We start from the raw sequence: 19,254 nt of genomic DNA, 5'->3' as shown, positions 1-19,254 counted from the left end.
TGTCCCTCAGTAAATAAGGTATCTGTATTTGAATACCATTGCCTTCCAAATATTATAACCTTTTTGCCTGTTGCCACAATGTAATGCTCTGCAGAGAACAGACTAAGATTTGTGCTTTGAAGCCCAGTTCTGGCATCTCCAAGAGAGCTTCTTACTCTAAAGCAAGAGATTTCCAAATGTTAATCGCCACATTATTGCCTAAGCAGCCAGAGGGAAATACTTATTGTTAGGACTGTAGGCTGTAAACCATTGCCTCTGTCAATGTAAGGTATGTGTTCCTGCTTAGGATTCATATCCATGAATTTGTTTTTGGATCTTTAGCTGCAGAAAATAAGCTAGAAAGATGTCAAGATGGCCACCGTTTGTTTACATGGGTCCTAGCCAAAGGAAAGATGTTCAAATCTTTCCTGTCTAATGATGTGCACACACTCCTCAGGTGAGGCTACATTTTTCAGCTGATAGCACGATCTGTGCTAGGCATCTCAGTCCTATCAATCAAATTCCACATTGCTTCCACAAATATTTACGTGTTTATTTTAAATGCAAAGAACTTGCATTTCTTAAGTACGCTGCTCTTTAGCTGTTTTGTATGGCATCTAAGATTGTGCAAGCAGTAGCAGCTGTGATCCAGCAAATAAAGGACGGTGCCAATTGGTGGATCCTATAAAAACTGGAGTTCATCTTTCTTGAACTACCTCAAGAAAGAGGTATTTTTTTGTGTGTTTAAACAGCATACACTGTTTTAAGCATACAGTGCTTTAAGAACTGTACTTGTACAAATGTGTACATAAGGAACCTGTGGCATTAGACAGCAGCTAGGCTAAGGATCATCCCGGAACCTGAGATGCTGAGCTGAAGCACTTAGGATGGTTAAGACCCCTTGAGAGCCTGTGTGTTTTCTGCTTTACCACTGCACGAGGCTGCCCGCAGCTCTAAGCTCGCTCCTTTCCTTTAGCAGCCACGGCCGGCTGAACAATATCACGAAGGTGGATGTTCAGGTCCTAAGGACCGCAACTTTAGGCCTTACGCTTCAGCTCAGAGCGCGGGCTCCGTCAGCAAAGCCTTGCAGGGCCCAAAGACCCTCTGCCCGCCATCGCAGCGCCGGGCCCCAGAGGGGGTCTCGCTGAACAGCAAGGCGGAAGGAACTGGATTTCTCGGCGTACGCGGGGCGCTGTCAGGTGAGCCCGGCTGCCCCGCGCCCCCCGCCCCCAGGCTGGGAGCAGCGCGACGCGCCTCCTCCACGCCTCCTCAGCCCGAAGCCAGGCGGCGAAGGTTTCTCCGCGGCGGGCGGGACTGTAGGAAATAAAAAACAAGCGTGTGCGGCGCAAGGGGAGGAGGAGGAGGATTAGTTCTGCCGTAGGGCTGCGCCGGCTCGGGGCCCGCTGCAGAGCCGGGGAAGGGAGGTAAAAACTCGGGCGGTTGTTGAGAACGCCGTGCGGCGGCGCGGGGCATTGTTCGGCCGGGCGCTCGGCGGCTCGGCTCCGCGCCACCGCCGGGCTCGGGGGGTGAGGCGCTTCCCGTGCCGGGCTGGGCAGCCTCGGCCCGCGGGGATTCGCCGCGGCCTGAACTGGGGCCTGCTCGCCCGTGGTGGTGCGGGAGGCCAGACTCGAGGGGAGGGGATGACTGCGCCAGGGCGGGTGAGAGCCTCGGGGACGTCGGCCCTTCTGGAGAGCGCTCAGGGCTTCGTCCGGCGGAGGGGGCAGAGGTGGCTGTGATGGCGGAAGCGGGCCGGGAGGCGGGCCGTGCCGCAGCCGGGTGCCGCCGGGCAGCGCTGCGGCCGTTCTGCGTTCCGTCACCGCGATGGGCCTCGGCACCGGGGAGCTGAGCGGCGGGGCGTGTGTTGTTCGCCTGTAAAGCTGCGTGAATCTGCGTAGCTGTGAGCGCGGAACGCGGGAGCCTTTCGGGGCTCGCTTCTCGGGCGGCGTTTGACGGGCTGTAGGCGAACGCTGTGGTCAGCGGGCGGCGACTCGGATGTCTCCTGATGGCGAACTTGTCTCTGTTCGCTGCGTTTTTCTATCCCTGAAACCACCAGCTGTTTTACAGAAGGGAAAGCACGAATTCTGTAACTACCAAGAGGAAGTTTTTTCAAGGTTCAGAATCCTCGTGCCTGCTATCAGCTACTCGTGTTGTAAGCGGCTTTTGGAGTCTCTCTGGGTGGTTCGTACTCCGGTGTGGGAATCTTCAGAATCAGAACAGCCTTATTCTGAGTGGTAAAGAGTTGTGCCACAACACATTTTTACGTTCCCAAACCTGTAATGACCAGCTGATCATAGCATTTTGTACGATATGCTTTAAAAAACAGGCTAAACCGTGTGTTATTATCTATAAATGTGTTTACCTTCTGTTAGGTAGAAAATTATTACAGGCTGTACCTGTATGAAGGAGGCTTTGTCTGTTTTTTTTCTGTTAGTTTGAGAGGAAACTTCTGGGTATTGCTGAACACGATGACTGAATGCAGATCTCTCAAGAGGGCTGATTTTTAAAAGAAACTGCTGCAGTGAGTTAGTTAAATTTATTGTATTGATGACCAAACGAGGCTTTTTCTGAAACAAATGAGGTTCTTGATGACTTTGAAGTTGTAACATAGAGCTTCTGAAGTACTGCAGATAGTGGCCTTTTTATCTTAAGTAGCCGGAGGACTTTTCGTGACTTATTCTAATTAAATCAGTCACTTCTAATAACTAATGTTTGTTGGAAGGCTTAATCAGTCATTTAACTGGGAGATGGTACAGGTGCTAATGACTTAGTACTGCATTGCAGAGTGCCTTCCATGCATTAAATTGAAACATTCAGTTTTCTACTATATATGCATATGCCACAAGAAGCAATTTCTTTAGAGCAGGCAGCAGCTACAAATGGTTTAATCAGTTTTTTCTTTTTTTTTTCCTTCCAATTTCTGACTTAATCCAAAATATCTGTCTGCAGTTCATACTTTGTTTTACTAAACAACTTTGATACTTCAGGGGTATAATTACTTTGGCATTAGCTTCTCTGTCTTGCTCTTGTTTCCTCATCATGCAGAAAATATATCTGGGCATAAAAATAGGGACTGTGGTAGTGCTGCTTGTAGGGTGGCTATGAGTGCATCCTTAAATGTATTAGCGATGATCTCTCTTTGACTATAAGTTTTATGGCTAGAAGAAAATGCAGTATCGGAGATTCTGAATAGTGCAGTAGACTGAAAGAATGTAGTAATTATTTTTGGGTCTGACAAACAGATAAAGATTTTCTTCATCGCTTCTGTGTCCAACTCTTCTTGAAATTGCCGAATTGGTAGAGAATGAAGAAGTACTTTGTTTTGCATCAGTGAGGATTATTTGAGTAAAACATTATTAGTATAATTACTTGTGTGTCTCCAAACCGCAGATGGAAACCAAAATAGCAAGCAGTGTTAAAATTGAAGAAAAGATATAATGAAGGAAAAACAAACACAGTGAAACGTTTGCGTTGCAAGAAAAGTCAACTTAGAAGTCACTGAATGTACTGCAGGAAATAAAAGGTTGGCTAGACGTTGAAATGTAGGGCCCCATGTTCTGCTTTATTCCTAATGAGAATTTCTAGTAAAGTTTTTCTGGCTGTCACTTAAATGAAGAAGTTGTTACTCATTTGTATGCTGATCCTGATTCCCCACTGTCTCCTGAGAGCGAGCAATTCTTGTCATAGCAATGAATGCTGAATGTGCCTTATACATCAGCTTTGCAAAACTTCTCAAAGACTTAAAGCATTAATTCTTTCTTGGAGGGGAGTTGAGGGAAACAAACAAACAAACAAAAGCTATTGAGATGGTTTGCACCTTGCTGTTTGTCATCTTATTTTTCTCATGTGAAAAAGGCCATGTATGTTCTGCAGCTGTGTTTGCTACAAGTACTGCTTTTGGCTGCATTTTTACCCATCAAGTGTAATCTGAAGTACTGCATGGCTAATGATTGCTTATTTTGAGTCATTAGGTAGAGTTGGAAAGTTTGCAATGGAGTGTTTGTCCAGATGTTAAGTACTCATTTACCTCGCTTTGATAGTGTAAGAATTAAAATGAATTGCTTGAGTGAAATAGCACTGCAGAACAAAGCGTGTTGTTTCCACTGAGGTGGGTTGACTGGCCAAGCCTGACTGACATCAATGGAGGAAATGCTAGGGAAGGAAGAATCTCTCTCCAAGTCATCTGCTCTGACATATGGGTCTCCTGTTCAAAGGACTCAGTTACAGGGCTGAAGCATGCGGAAGTTACCAAATCTGAATGACAGACTTCATACATTAACTATACCTCAGCTGTCCTTAAAGAACCTTCTCTTGGAAAATCTCTTGATGCAGACTCTGGCTGTGAAGGAAAATGTGTGTGACAGAAGAGGCTGGGAATAATGAACCAATGAGCTGCTGCTTTTTTTTTTTTTTTTTCTTCCCTGCTTGTTTGTTTCTCCTGACTTCAGTACCTTTGTGGCTGGAAGGAAGAGGTGTACAGGTGACTGTATCCTCTCCTGAAAGTCAGTTCAGTTGGAAACTGGTTAATTGCTTCTTATGCCACAGGCTTGCATGAGGGTAGGGATTTTCATGCATGGATTTGCAGGTGTTTGGCAGCAAATTATTTTACCAAGGAGAGGTAAAGGTGGGGGAAGCAGGTATCCTGGAATTGTCAGTTTTAGCAGGCCAGTGTTCCTAAAGTTAGGCCTGCCATGTGAATGAAAACGGACTTTCACAAAAGCAACCTGGAAGATGGTATTTTATACCTGGGAATTGAGCACTATATTACCCTGCTTCATGCAACATCCATAGCACACTGACAGGAGTATACTTCATTGTATTCATTTTAGCTGTGTTTGCTAAATGAGAAAGCAAGGAGATTGGGCTAAGATCATAAATTAAATTATCTTTATGCCAATGTGGGAGAGTCTGTGGAGGGTAATAGTTACATGCTTGGTGTATTAAGGCAGAATTTCCATAGCCTACAGCTTCCATTGTAGTGCCACTAATACAATATTAGCTTAGCTGCACAGGAACTAGATGTTCACCTTTTCATCCTTCCCTACTGTCCCTGCATATGTTACTGTTTAATTACCCTGAGAGTACAGACCTGTGTGGTTGCCAAAGCTGAGATAATGAATTGCTGGAAGCATAAGGTGATAAATTGATTTGCCGTGTACTGATGAACAGTGAGGAAGTGAAGTGGTCTTGGAGTCAGAAAAGATGCTGTTAAGGAACTATGAAGTTGTAGGTTAAAGTGACACACTTCAAACTTTGGGGATAGCAGCAAGAGGTTGTTGAATACACTTGGGAATGTATCTGTGTTTTTTAAATTTTTTTTTTATTTTTGGATAATTGCTCTCTGAACGTTATTATTCTACTAAGTTTATATTTCAGGAGGCCCTTCTAGAACTTGCCTTTTATAAATGGTTTAATCTATTATTCTGCATTGATTCTCTGAAGGACAGAGGGGGTGGTGATATCTTCAAGCAATCTATCTTCTTAGAAACAGACAAGAAGAGTAGAGCTGAGGGCATCTGGGTTTTCTTCTTAGTTCACTGAAAGATCTGTGCTTTTGGATACAGTGAAAAAGCAAGTGGTAATGACTTCAACCTATAAACATATGTTTTTATTTCAATTGAAATGAATTTTCATTTGCTCAAACTTTAATCATTAATAGGTGAAGCATCCTATAGTGGGCTGCTATCCCTAGCAGTCAGCGTCCTGAAAATAGTTTCTGTTAGAGCAAAGAATATCTTTGTGGGTACAGTGTGCTTGTACACCTGGGAGAATGATTTCTTGAGTATTTGGTTCAGGGTTTGTTTACCTTGAATATCTTAGCCTTTCTAAACTGCTACAGTGTTAGCAATCCAAATGTATTTGTGTTATGGTTTATCCTGGCAGGAAGCTCAGCACCACAGGGCTGTTTGCTCGCTCCCTCTCTTCCCAGTGGGATGGGGGAGAGAATGGGGGGAAAAAACAGTAGAACTCATTGGTCATTGGTTGCTCACCATGTCCCCTGACTGATGCCCAGCTGGCTCCCCTAGCAGCAGAAGAGAGCCTTCCCACCCCCCCCCTTCAGAACCTCTGCTTGATGTATGATATGGAATGTCCCTTTGGCCACTTTAAGTCAGCTGTCCTACTTCTGTTCCCTCCCAGCTCCTTTGGCCCTTTGCTGTGAATGGTCTTAGGACTATACACTATTGCTTGGCAGCAGCTGTAAATGTTGGTGTGCTGTCAAGATTGTTTGTCTCCTAGAACCAAAACATAGCATCGTACCAGACACACTGAAAAAAACTAATTCTGTCCCAGCTGAAATCAAGACTATTCGTTTATTTTCCAGATTGATAATATTGTATTTTCACCAAATTAATTGATTATTATTATTTTTTTTAATTTTAGGTGCCTTGATTTTTGGTTGCAAAGTGTTCTTTCCAGAGTTTAATGAGGGAGGAATCTGATTTTGATTTAGAAATGCAGACCGTTGCTATTATCAATTTTAATTGTTAAGAGCTTTTTTCATTAATATGGATTTGATTTAGGATTAAAAAAAAAAAAAGAAAGTTCATAACCTATTCCTGCAGCTTCTGGGAAATCTAGCATTTCCCTTTACAGTTTCAACAGATTTGGATGTGTGAGACTAAGTTCCCTGAGGAAGGTGTAGGTTTTAAGTAGGAGAGTATGAAGTTTTTAGATTCATCTGTGTTATGTGTGAAATCTATCGATATTATTCTATTTGTTAATATTCCTCTCTGGAAATACTGGTTTTGGTTGTTTTTTTTAACTGAGATTATAAGCATCTAAAATTCATAGTTTATTTTAGCTGCTCTTGCTCTTTGCTTATGGTTTTTGAAAGGAAAATTGTGTTTTTCAAATGTGAGCAATACATCTATTCATTTTAGAAGTGCATCTTCCAGCCATAAGTAAACTTTGATGGTAAATATTGTCACATACGCTTTCTTTAGATATCTCTGGAAAGAGCTGACAATAAAGTTCTGTAGTGGTTTTCAAAGAAGTTCTGTGCTTTTTGTCATCTTGCAGATGTTTTGTTTCAGCAGATGCTTGGAAGTGCCCTTGCTGCAGCTTTAATCCAGCTGTTCTGCATTATTTGGGGAGTGTTCATGTTCTGTAATATTTTAATGGATACCAGCATTCCTTTACTGTGTTCTTTCTTTTTTACATTCTGTGGTAACTTGAAGTATTTTGGAACCATCCTGCCACTCCTTTGCCTGAGCTGTAGAAAAGCATACTTACATGTGTAGACTTGAAACTTATGTGAAGGTTTGTCTATCCATACTGAATTACATGTGCTTTCCAAGATGCTTTATAATGGCAGAGGGGAAGAAATGTATTTAATTCTAGTTGGAGTTTTAATTTTCTTCCATGGGGTTCTTTCCTTTGAGGCTTAAAAACTTTGTTGAAAAACGAATGCATTACTGTTACTGTTTTGATGCTTCATGGGATGCGCTTCATTTGTGGTGGTTTTCTTTTTCAGCACAGAGCTTTCTCCAAACGGTGGCTTTCCTGTAGCAAAATGGTTTTGTTTTTAGAGCTGATGAAATAAATCATGAGATTTGTAGTTCTCTTTAGAAAAAATCAGTCTCTGGAGGGATCTCTGCCAGAAACCAAGTAGAACTGCATCCCGCATGAGGTGTAAGAGTAGCATGCCAAAATCATTTTGTCTTTAGTAGCATGTTCTTTTCTGCAAATACCTTCTTTGCTGTGCAGAGGTGCTTTGAAGAAAAATACCATTTTGACCTTTTATTTCCATGCAGTTGTAATGCTTCAACTGTTTCCTGTGGTTATGCTTACTGCTTTATTTTGAAATGCAGATGTTCATTCTTTCCTGGGGAGATAATTGACATTCTTTTTGTACACTAGGGAAATATTTAGTGTCAGTAAGCTCACCCTTCCTGACAGGTAAAGGGTAGTTCATGAGGTACCCCATCTCTGTGACCTGCAGCACATAGAATGCATTTCACAGAGAGAGAAAATTTGGAAACTAACTGGGAAAGTGTGACAGCTGTGACATGGAATCTGCAAGTACAGAACAGCGGTTTTGGGGAAAATGAGGAGTGAAACATTGATTCATAGCCTAGTTTAAGATAATAGTTTGAAAACAGGCAACAGTTATGTGATAAAGGAGCTACCTTGCCAGAATTAACTGGTAAGTAATCAGAAGACTTTTTGAGAGTTGCTTTTCAATGGATTTTGCCCATTTAGGAAAGGGAAAGCATCTTGCCATTCCTAGTTCAATGAATTAGCACCGTGTGATCAACCAGTGGTGCTGGTTAGTACCTTATACATGTGCTTATAGCGAAACTGTTCCCTGGAGGAGTAAGAATTTATGTGGGCTTTAAGTATTCTATTTATCAGAGGTCATGGTAAAGCTGAGCTGGTATGAAGTGCGAGTAATGGCTTTTCTTCAATTTAGTATATTTTGATTGAGCTTTGTTTTGCTTTTAAAGAATGTGGTGAGGCACAGAGGTTTGCAATTCAAGCAAAGCAGACTGCTGTAGCAGTGTGTGTCATTCACTCATTCAGGTATCCAGTAACGTAGCTTACAGTTTAAATTTCTGTGCAGTGACAGAGCTTGGTATTTAGCTCTGGGATTCGCTTTGTGCCTTTTTGGAGGCAGTACGAGTTCCTGCCTTTTGCAGAGCAACTTCAGGGTTTCAGGTGTAACTTGCACAGAGATTCCTATTATTTCAGAGCTATATGGAATTGTGCATTTTGTGCTTAAAGCAGGTTGGTAGGCCTTTCTCCTATGAAAGAAGGGAAAAGACTGCCTGGATGAGCCCAGTGAAGTATATTGTTTCTCTGTTTTGCTTAAGGGCGGCTCTGTTAAGAGGGCAAGACTTGAAGAGGCTGAAACTGCAGCGCCTTTCAAGCCTAGAATTTTGGGAGAGCTGAGAACTGAGCCTTATCTCTTGAGTCAGGCCCTTGCTAGTGAGAAACAGAGGCTTCTCTTCACAAATTCTAAAGCCTGTGAGTACTTCTGAGCTTTGAATCATGTTTCTGTGCATTCAGCTTCCATTCTGACTATTGTGAATTTCGTTCATTTCCTGGAAAAACTTCTTTCATCGGGTCTTTCAAGGTGATGGATGCTTCTCTTGCTGTTTGCTTGTAGAGAAAACATTACCTGTACTAACGTTTTTGAGTTGTTCTCTCTATTTGCTTTGGCTTACCCTTGTGAGTACTGCTACACTTGCTTGAATGTGTTCCCTAGTGAGTAAGCGCTCAGAAGACTTGTAAAGAAGAGGAGGGAGAAACTTAAAAATAGTAGGTCTGTTCAAGCAGGCAGAGTTTTTCCCTCGGTTCCACTTGAAGTGGTGAGAGAAATGAAGCATATGTGCGAAGCAAAACAAGGTTCTCGTAGGAGTCATTAACAATCCTGACAGCTCTCAGGAAAAACGGTGAGCTGGCTCTATTGATGATTTCTTAATGACGTAAAATTTGGCGTTGATTTTGTCCATTTACCGTGGCCATGGAATTTACTGTGTGCACTAATAGATTAGGGAGTTTAAGTTCAAGTGTCTTTCAGAATTACTGTTTTCAGAATTTCTTGGATTCCTGTGCAGTTGCTGAGAGAAGAAGTGTAATCTTTCATGATGATGTGCTGTAACTTCAGTGTGATGTAGCTGATACGTGACCTTCTGGCATAACTGGATCAATGATTGAATAAAGAAATTTAGTGATTGGGGACAGTGTCACTTCCTGAATAAACTTGATGTGTGTGGCAGTGACAGAGGAACTTCATACATACAGACATGGAGTCTCACTTCAGCAAGATGCTCTTAAGTATAATATGTTAATTGGCTGTCTGATATTTATCAGATGGTGAAGTATTTCATGATGCTTTTTGTACTCCATTATTGCAACTGGATAAACCTAAAGAGTTTACATATTCCACTGGTTATTCATGCCGTAGCAATGAGATATTCATTAATGAAAAATGTGTAGGAATTTGTTTCCAGCAAAATGACTGAAACTTTCTAGTGGGGAAAGAGAAGTACAGCAGCTCACTGGAAGGGGGGCAAAAATGAGAAACCAAAGCCATAACTTTTTTTTATATACATGGAGTGTTACCAAAAAAACCCGATAATAATGGTGCGACTTCAGAAACAAGTCCTGACTGCATCTTCAGTTACTGCTAACTTTCTTTTATAAGTGCAGCCTTTATAAAGACTGCTGTTTCAAGCCAATTGATGTACTAATATGTGAAACATCTTGTTTGTTACATTATATATTTCTTTGGTATCTGGACAGTCTGTGTTACCTCTGAAAGTTACTTAGCTTTGTGTTGTCCCCGTTTTGCAAAAAAAAGGTATCTGCGTTTTAGAGTTGCTGCGTGGAAAAAGAGCCATTTGTTTATATTAAGCCTGTAGTGAGGTCAGGAACTCTTCATATTTCCAACATCCAGAAATTCTGTGTTACTGTTTCAGTTAACTCAGTATTTCTGCTTGCTTCTTTACTGGGGAAACTTTTCTTTTTGTATACCAGTTCCATAAATCATTTTATATTCACACATCCTATAGTTCTGCGTTATATAATTCCTGTTGCCACAGAGTTGTTGTTTTCTTCCTTCCCTAACTGTAATGAGTGTGTTACTTGAGTAAAGTCCCTCTGCTACCTCTGAGAAACTACGTCATCTTAGTGCAAATAAATGAAATACAGCTCTTGACAACAATTGGAAGCTTCACCATTTTTTTTGTTTAGTTGTGTATGGTTTACTCTGATGTTTGTAATTGTTTTGAAGTTATTTGTGAGTAAATGAGATTCTGGTAGTGTGTATAAATCAGTTCATTTTTGGTCGCTCATCAGTGACCTAGATAAAGTAAATGCATAACTCATTTATGCCTGGATGGGGTCAATGTGTCTGCAGTTATCATTGCTGGTAAGAAGATGATAATCAATGCTGCTGCTTGCTATGTCCTGTCTGCTGATGAATGGAGTCAGAACTTTCTATGGAGTTTTCTCCTTTTGTTTGTTTCACGGTATAAGGAGAATTGTATTCTTTATGCTTTTTCTTTATTTCTGGCCTGAACAAAAAGGATTGTTTAGAGTTACTGACCAGGATGCTTCTTTAAAATAGAAGAATAGTTGCTAAAGTTGTTTCTTTCCCTTTCGTTTAAATTTTTGTATGATCTCTCTACAAAGGAGTAAGTGCCAAATTTATGAATGGTAATGAAATGAGAGAAATTCAAAGCTCATGGATGGATTTGACAGGTGGAGTTTGTGATTGAAGTGCCTGTTCCCAGTCACTGTTGGTGTTGCCTGGCACAACTTGTGTTGTTTCATGAGTTGTTGGAGCAACTGATTTTGCATATGGGTGAAGCCACATCGTTTGCTAAATGACAGTTTGCCAAATCATGCACTCTTCATTTAAGCAGGGCTGGGTAGATTTTGCTTGCAAGCTTCCAGTAGTGTTGCTTCCTTTAGCCAGTACTCCAGTGTAGAAATTGGTGGTACTAGAATCATAGAATCACAGCGTGGTTTGGGTTGGAGGGGACCTTTAAGACTGTCTATTTCCAACCCCCTTGCTACAGGCAGAGACACCTCCCTCTAGACCAGGTTGCACAAAGCCCCATCCAGCCTGACCTTGAATGCTTCCAGGAAGGGGGCATCCACAGCCTCACTGGGCAACCTGTCCCAGTGTCGTACCACCGTTAGTAAATAATTTCTTCCTAATATCCAGTATGAATCTACCCTCTTTGAATTTAAAACCATTTCCCCTCATCCTGTTGCTACATGCCCCTATAAGAAGTCCCTCCTCAGCTTTCTTGTAGGCCCCCTTCAGGTGCTGGAGGGCTGCTATGAGGTCTTCTTAGAGCCTGCTTTGGGCTGAAGAGTCCCAGCTCTCTTGTTCTTTCTCATAGGGGAGGTGCTCCAGCCCTCTGATCATTTCCATGGCCCTCCAGTGGAACTGCTCCAACAGCTCCACGTCCTTCTTGTGTTGGGGGCCCCAGAACTGGATGCAGTACTCCAGGTGGAGTCTCAGAAGAGCAGAGTAGAGGGGCAGAATCACCTCCCTCGGCCTGCTGGTCACACTTCTTTTGATGCAACCCAGGATATGATTGACTTTCTGTGCTGCAAGCATATGTTGCTGCCTCATGTTGAACCTCTCATCAATCAACACTCCCCAATCCTTACCCTCAGGGCTGCTCTCTGTTATAATTCTTTGCAACCTCATCAGCTAATAGGTTTTCTGTTTTGCAGAATCACAGAAAGATTGAGGTGAGAAGGGACCTCTGGAGGCCACCTGGTCTGATCTCCTGCTCAAGCAGAACCACACAGGGCAAGTTGCCCAGGACCATGTCCAGACAGCTTTTGATTATCTCCAAGGGTGGAGTCTCCAAAACTTCTTTGAGCAGTCTGTCTCAGTACTCTATCACTTACACTGTAAAGGTTCTTTTTTTTTTTTTAATTAAAAAAGGGAATTCTAATGCTTTTACAAGAAAGGAATTGGACAACTTATACTAATGTTGAGCTTCTTAAGGCTTTCATAGGAGAACGTGACTTTCTTATCCACAGTTCAGCAGAGCAAAGATCTCTTTTTCAGGTATCCTCCAAATGAGGACAGTTTGAGTTTTCAGCTTGCTTAAGAGAAAGGTGTAGAAGATTTTGATAGCAGTGATGTGATTTTTGACACCTAAGGTATTGTTTAAAATGCAGTCAGTTGGTTGCAACGCAGATGCTAATGATATCCTGGAAACTGCCTGTCATAATAATTTTATTTCTTTATCCTAATATTTTTTTAACTTCTCACATTCACTTTTTCCAGCTTCCAAGCAATCTCACTTCAAAGCATCTGATTTGATGCGTCATTATTAAGATGATGTTTATATCTGTGTAATACAGATGCTATTCCTAAGCTGAACCTGCAGTGAAACTTCTTTCTGTGAATTGATAAAACACAATATTGTGTGATGGACCATGGGAATAAAATTGTATCGTGGCTATCTACATGGCATGCCTGAGGGTGGAGGAGAGAGGGGGAAGAATATAATCTTTTCTCCTAAATAGAGGATGGATATATTCTGTGGAACGTGGTATTAATCTAAAAGACCTGGATGCTTGTTCTTTGAGCTTGACTTTTCCCTCTAAGAGGGACTAAAGGAAGGCTGTTGCTGTGGGGGGAGGGAGGACATTCTTGCAGGGGATTAATTTTGAGGTGACTCAAATAGACACTTTGATCCATTCCATCTGCAGATTGACTTGTTTTAGCTTGTTCATATATGTAGCAGATTCTCTCCTTTCCTTTTACATTTGGAAAATTGCTCATAGCCCACATGTGGCTCTGTAATTGGGGAGAGTTTGTTCATTCTTGCCTCCAGGAAGACATTTCTGTCTGCTGAGCTGGAGTTCCAGACAAGATGGCAAGAATGTAAGAAAAATGTAGGTGGCAAGCGTGGCTGTAAACTCTTACTTTATCTATGATTGTTTAAGAAATAGACACTTATACATCTGTATTTACATTAAGATGCCTTCAAACTATATGAGATTTCTTGACATTTTGCATGAGATTTAAGACTTTGCTCTGGCTCTTGATCAGCGCTTAACTGTATTTAACTGTTTGTTATTGAATAAGGACATGGGAGTTCTTAGTTTATGTAAGGGATTCCCTAAATATACCTCCACAAACTGAGATTAGGATTTGATTGTCATATATATTCAGCACATGTGAATATTAAGAACAGAAGGCCATCTATATTTGTTCTACAGGTTTTATACAGTTTTTATTTTGTGTGTATGTATGTGTTTTGCATGGAAGAGATTCATTTGTTATACTTTAGTGTCTGGAGTACAGTAGCTCAGATTTGTAAACCACAAAGTTTGGTTTGTTTGGTGTAGCCTTTAAGGTTTTCAGTCTTTTTTTCCAAGAAAAACCACAAGTCTCTGTCTCTTTTTTTTGTTTGTTTGCACAATGACAACATTGCCTTGTTTAAAAGTACCTGCTCTAGCACTGGTGTTTCATTACCTGTTCTGCTAGCAGTGGATTAGACAAAAGTGATCTTGGTCTTCACAATTCAAATATCTGTTGTGCATAAATACAACATGATGGCTGTACGCCATATGAGTAATGCATCAAGGTCTGTGAAGGGACAGGTGAGAGACTGGCACACGGTGGCTCTGGCCTGCTGTTTTGCTGTCAGACCTCCTGTTGCTCAGTTTCTTTGATCACCTTGGGCTGAAAAGTTTCTAGAAAGTGAAAAGATGAAAAATCAGTCAGAGCTAGAGGAAGGTAGAAACTGCAGACAGTGCAGTATAGTAATAATCTGTGAGTTGAACTTTGCCTGAAATAAAAACTGATTGGAATAGTTGTTCTGTTTGCTTGTCTCCTCCCCCCACCCTCTGCCATGGCCTCACCATGCTAAACTGGATGCAGAACTAGACCAGAGGAACTTCAGTCAGAGTGGGATCTGAAACAGTAGGATTGAGATCTATTATAAAGGCAGCTTTTCATTGGGAAGCTTTCTCAGATGCTTTGGGAAATACGGTTTACTTAACTGTTGCTTGGTGAACAAAAGGTAAATGGGCATGCTTAGAGCATGCCCATGTAGCCCTGTAGAGGTTAATTGCTATTTAAAAGCTGTTATAATGCTGGGGAGAGGGGGTATAGTGGGAATGCAAGTCAAAGCTGAGACAGTGATTGGGCACCTGGTAGGAAGGCAGGGCCAACCCAGGGGGGCTCAGTTGTGTGTGATGTGTCTGAGTGACTGCAAGGGTGGAGCCAGGATCCACTCCCTCCCAGACCTCATATAAGGGTTGGACAGTGCAGGTGAGGGCACTTCTTGCTGGAGATCCCTCCCTGCCTGAGGCCTTCCAAAGGTAAGCAGCTTCTTTCCCTTATTTCTGTGCCCACTGCTGTTATGTTTGAGCAGATTCTCACTCACTGCAGCCTGGTATCTTGCAGCTCTGCTATCCTTGTTGTGCTTTCCATCGCGTTACGGGGGAGATATCTAATTGTAGTCAAGTATTTTTGGAATTTGCCCTGTCAGTTAGTAATATTTCACTAATTAAAGCAGTCCTTTGTTTAAATCAGGCTGACAACAGTTTGTTTGAGTTGTCAGGTGGACAAACCAAGGTATGTTAATTTCTGAGCACTTCAGCCTATAATTTATATGCTGATATTTCTGAGATAATGTTTTTAACTGGAAAAAGTCAATCGTGTCTGTGGATTCCTTGTGGTTTTTCTGCTGCTGAGAGTTGCAGCCTATAAGCAGGCTTATGTCCTTGAAGCTTTGTGTGTAATGAAAATAAACAAAACGGGCCTACAGGCAGTAGGCTTCTCTGTATGTTTGGAGACATCAGGATATTTGAAATGGTGAAAGTAAGGGATTATAAATATTTTGCTGAAAATGTAGCTTGGGGTGGTACTTTCTTGTGTTTTATTCTTGCTCTGGAGATCAGTGCGTATTCTGACTGTTTTATGGTCATTAAGGCTTTATGTTTGCAGAAAACTTAGTAATTTTCTGTAAAGGAGAGTGAGAGGGCTACATTAGACCAAAAACTTAACAGGTTGTCCCATACCCATCACTGGGTGTTCTCAGGGTGCAAGTGATGAGGGTGCTGGATAATCTCATCTAGGCTCCATTCCCACACAGAATATCTGATGTGGTGATGTTTCAGGTCCCTCCTAACCTGAGCTGTTTTGTGATTCTGTGCTATCAGTTCATATTTTCTTCATAATTTCAGTACCAGGGAAATGACTGTGACAGTTATTTGGAAATTTGGAGTAAGTAGTTATTTTGAGCTAAAAGAAGGGAACATCTGAGATAGGTAACAATTGTTTGATATAGTAGTTCATCTCAATATAAGAGTTTAACTATTTGTCCTTGGTGAGTGAGCAATTAATAAGCTACAGAGCAAGTGCTATATAATAGTTTTATAAATGTTTATTGTATTTGATTTCTATTTCCTTAAGAGTTTGAGATCTTGTAGCTCACTGTGATTCTCATGCTTAAGTGATTGTACGTTATCCTTGTTCATTCACGTGATGGGTGAGATGAAGCTACTCAAATCAGTAGTATCAAATCTTTTTCTGTCTGGAAGGGATAATGTAGAACTGCTGGATAGTAGCACTCTGTGCTAATTGGTGGCCAGAAGGGATGATAGTTGTCAAGACTATTACTTTCTTATATTCCAACCACGGATTAAGGTTTGAATAGGAACAGCTAATTGGAAAGGTGGAGGCTGTTGGGATAGACAGGATTGTTATACAGGCTAATACTGGAGTGCCTTGAAAATGACTTCGGTAGTGAGATGTTATCTCCACTTCAGATTTGTATAAAAGAGGTAGATATAACTGTGATGAACAGCTCACTGTAGACACATTCTTTTACAGTAAAATGGTATATTTTGCTGGGGAATTTATTTACTGTTCTCAGAACTGGAAGCCAAATACTGCAGCATGTATGTTTGAATATCTAATTTATCACGTTTGCTGTGAGATCCTATTTCAAATAAGGGCTAATGTTGAATCTGATATATCCATACAGAACGAGAAAGTACTGGCTAGGTGTTGCTTTTTTTGTGTGTTAGATATAGCTACTGTTGTTTCCCTGCCAAAGCTTGAACAACTAGATTACTGTAATGCTGATACCTGTACCAGAGTGGGAAGGATGCTCAACCTTACCAGTAAGAGATGGAAGCAGTGTGAGGATCAGAGGAGGAGCCTTACTTTGGTGTTTGTTATATTCAGTGATGTGCCTGTTGCTGTCAGGCCTACCTCATTTTCTCCATTAATCTTTTTTTAAGTAGCTTTGCATTGTAGAAGTCTTGTACGTGGATGACAATTTGAACAGGAGAATTTTGTTGTACTGTTGATTGTTTGACTCTATGGATGTGGTGATTAGAGCTCATGTTATTCAGTAAAAATACAAACCTACCTTGTACATGCCTTTGCTTCCTTAAAATTCCTTTTGACTTGCTTGTAAGGGGTTAGGTGAGGATGGGCTCTGTACAATATTGTCTGTGATTAATACCAAATTAGGTAATATGGTGGAGATCTTCTAATTTAGTATGCTGTTACCACCTGATAAACACTGAGAGGTATGATATTTTCTTATCAGAAGAAAATAAAAAAGATAAAATCTACATCTGTGGGTAGACCACTTTTCATCAGCTTGATCCCATAGATGAAGGTGACGAGATAACACAGGAAACACCAGGAAGCATACAAATAATGTTAGCAAGAGGTGTTTATTTTTCATCTCACCTCTTGCTCTTGGTGAAAATGCACCAGTCTGTAGTGCATACAGACGTTTGTGTGTTTGCTGCTTTTGTTAACAGATGAAGGGTTATTGAGATGGAGTGAATATATGTAGAAGCACGTACTTTTTTGCTTGTTTTTATGTACTTGCAACTATATATCTGCAATGGGAAGAGATTTGTTTAGATCTTCTAGGTGAAGATAATGTAAAAGAAGAGTAGATGCTTTGTTGTTTGAATTTCTTCTCCTGTTTATGTTCCTCAGTGCTGCTTCTATGTGAACTTGAAGGTCAACCAGGTACATCCAAAAATAGTGCATTTTCCCCCGTTATTTCAAGAAGTGAATCTAGTCTTCTGATATCTTTCTCTGCTTTCTTTATATGAAAGGTTGAAGCCCCTATGTATTCATTGCTGTAACCTCAGAGTTGTCACAAAAAAAAGCTACTGAGCTTTCATGATGCACAGTCTTTCAGGAGTTTCCTATTTATGTGTACACCTACACAGAACAAAGTGTTGGTTTGCCAGGGAGACAAGGATGAAAATGAAAAGTTTTCTGGAGTAATTATGGTCTTAATGGATTTTCCATCTTTCTTCTAATTGGTTTTCCACAAATACAGGAGAAAGAAAAGTGCTGAAACTAAAATATGAAGGAGTGTTGAAATGGAAAAATGTGAGAGCTGCTGTTGTGTTATATATATGAAGAGGCCCCTGCTCCCTTCTGCTATAGACCCTATTGTCTGCTGGACTGCAGTCTCACAGAGATCATAAGGGAAACAATTTGAAACCACCTGGGAATAAGGCAAACATGAAAACATTTTTGTATGTTGTGTTTCAAGTTTGAAGTAGCTAGTAAGAAGAGAGGTTTGCTTGGTAGTCTTGCCCAAGCATTTTACTCTCTTGTCACTTCTGTTTTTTTAATGGAAAGCGTCTTTCAAAGAAAGCTGAATGTGATTTTTATCTTGAGAATTTAAAAGTTGGAGTGGGGTGCTTGTAAGCAATGGAGATGAATGTCCCTCTGCCAGGTAGGTGATGGTGAGGTAAGAAAGGGTAATAAGAATGAAGAGCTGTCTTAGGATCCTCATTCTGGTACTAGTGTAGTTTATAAATTTATAAATATATACAAATGACAAATATAAATATATGCTGCTCGGAAGAATTATAGTTAATTCTCTGGGGCATAGGATTTGTCTCTTGTTAGAGCAGTGAGGTGGTTGTTGTGTTCAGTGACAGATCACTGTGCATCCCTTGATATAGCTGTTAAGGCTGCCATACCATATTCCAGAACCCCGTGGCAAACTAGTTCTATGCTACTGCTTGTTTATCATATCTTATGCTAATCTGTGTCTGTTCAGAGTTTTAAGTGAAGAGCTAATGTGCAAAGCTTTGTGTATAGGGTCTGTACATGATCAATGTTTTTTTCTGACAGCTGCAATTAGGTGCATGGTGATCAAGATCTAGATACACGTGCTATACAGGAGTTGAACGAACTGTGGAGCAAACCTATGTTCCCCCCCTTTTTTTTCCTTTAATTGCTGATTTGAAACTTTGAAATATTATATATCTGATCCCTACTTCCTCAAACGAATGGTAGAAGAGATAATGAATAGAAAGTGGTGACTAAAATGTTTGAGGGGATATTACAGCTGATTTTGGTCAAGAGTCTGGGAGGATTGGGACTCTTCAGTTTGAAAAAAAGGAAGTTTATGAGGAACGTAATCAAAGCTTTACAAAAGCATAAATATGGCAGGTAAGTTTAAAGCAGAATAGCAATACTATCACAGAATGGCCAGGGTTGGGAGGGACCTCAAGGATCGTAAATTTCTAACCCTCCTGCCACATGCAGGGCCACAAATCCTAAAGCACAAGAAAGTGTCCCTTGTTAGAAGTAGCGGGGATTTGCTTTAATGAAGATCCCTAAAACAGCTGAGAATTGCCACAAAAGTGTGGGGAGAGAAAGAACCAACATGTTCCAAGTTTGACAAAAGTAGTGAATTGAAATCATAGAATGGCTTGATTTGGAAGGGACATTAAAGATTATCCATTTCCAATTCCCCTGCGGTGGGCAAGGTTGCCAGCTACTAGATC

At 41.0% G+C, this 19,254-nt stretch overlaps 1 protein-coding gene across 3 annotated transcripts in view; it reads left to right on the top strand.

The window, feature by feature from the left end:
- TNS3 (tensin 3) overlaps positions 1 to 19,254 on the top strand; it is a 212,186-nt gene that overhangs the window by 31,998 nt on the left and 160,934 nt on the right. Inside the window, exon 1 of one of the 3 annotated variants that reach the window (XM_031592016.2) lies at positions 1,490 to 1,637. The exons of the other annotated variants lie outside the window; for them this stretch is intronic. Within the exon in view, the coding sequence (XP_031447876.2) occupies positions 1,620 to 1,637 (18 nt within the window). The 5' untranslated portion in view covers positions 1,490 to 1,619. Of the gene's footprint in view, positions 1 to 1,489; positions 1,638 to 19,254 lie in introns of those variants that run through there. 3 annotated transcript variants of the gene reach the window in all.

The sequence above is a fragment of the Phasianus colchicus genome, chromosome 3 (genome assembly GCF_987193195.1).
Source record: "Phasianus colchicus chromosome 3, bPhaCol1.hap1.1, whole genome shotgun sequence".
Classification (NCBI taxonomy): Eukaryota; Metazoa; Chordata; class Aves; order Galliformes; family Phasianidae; genus Phasianus; species Phasianus colchicus.
This window is presented reverse-complemented; position numbering and strand designations above follow the sequence as displayed.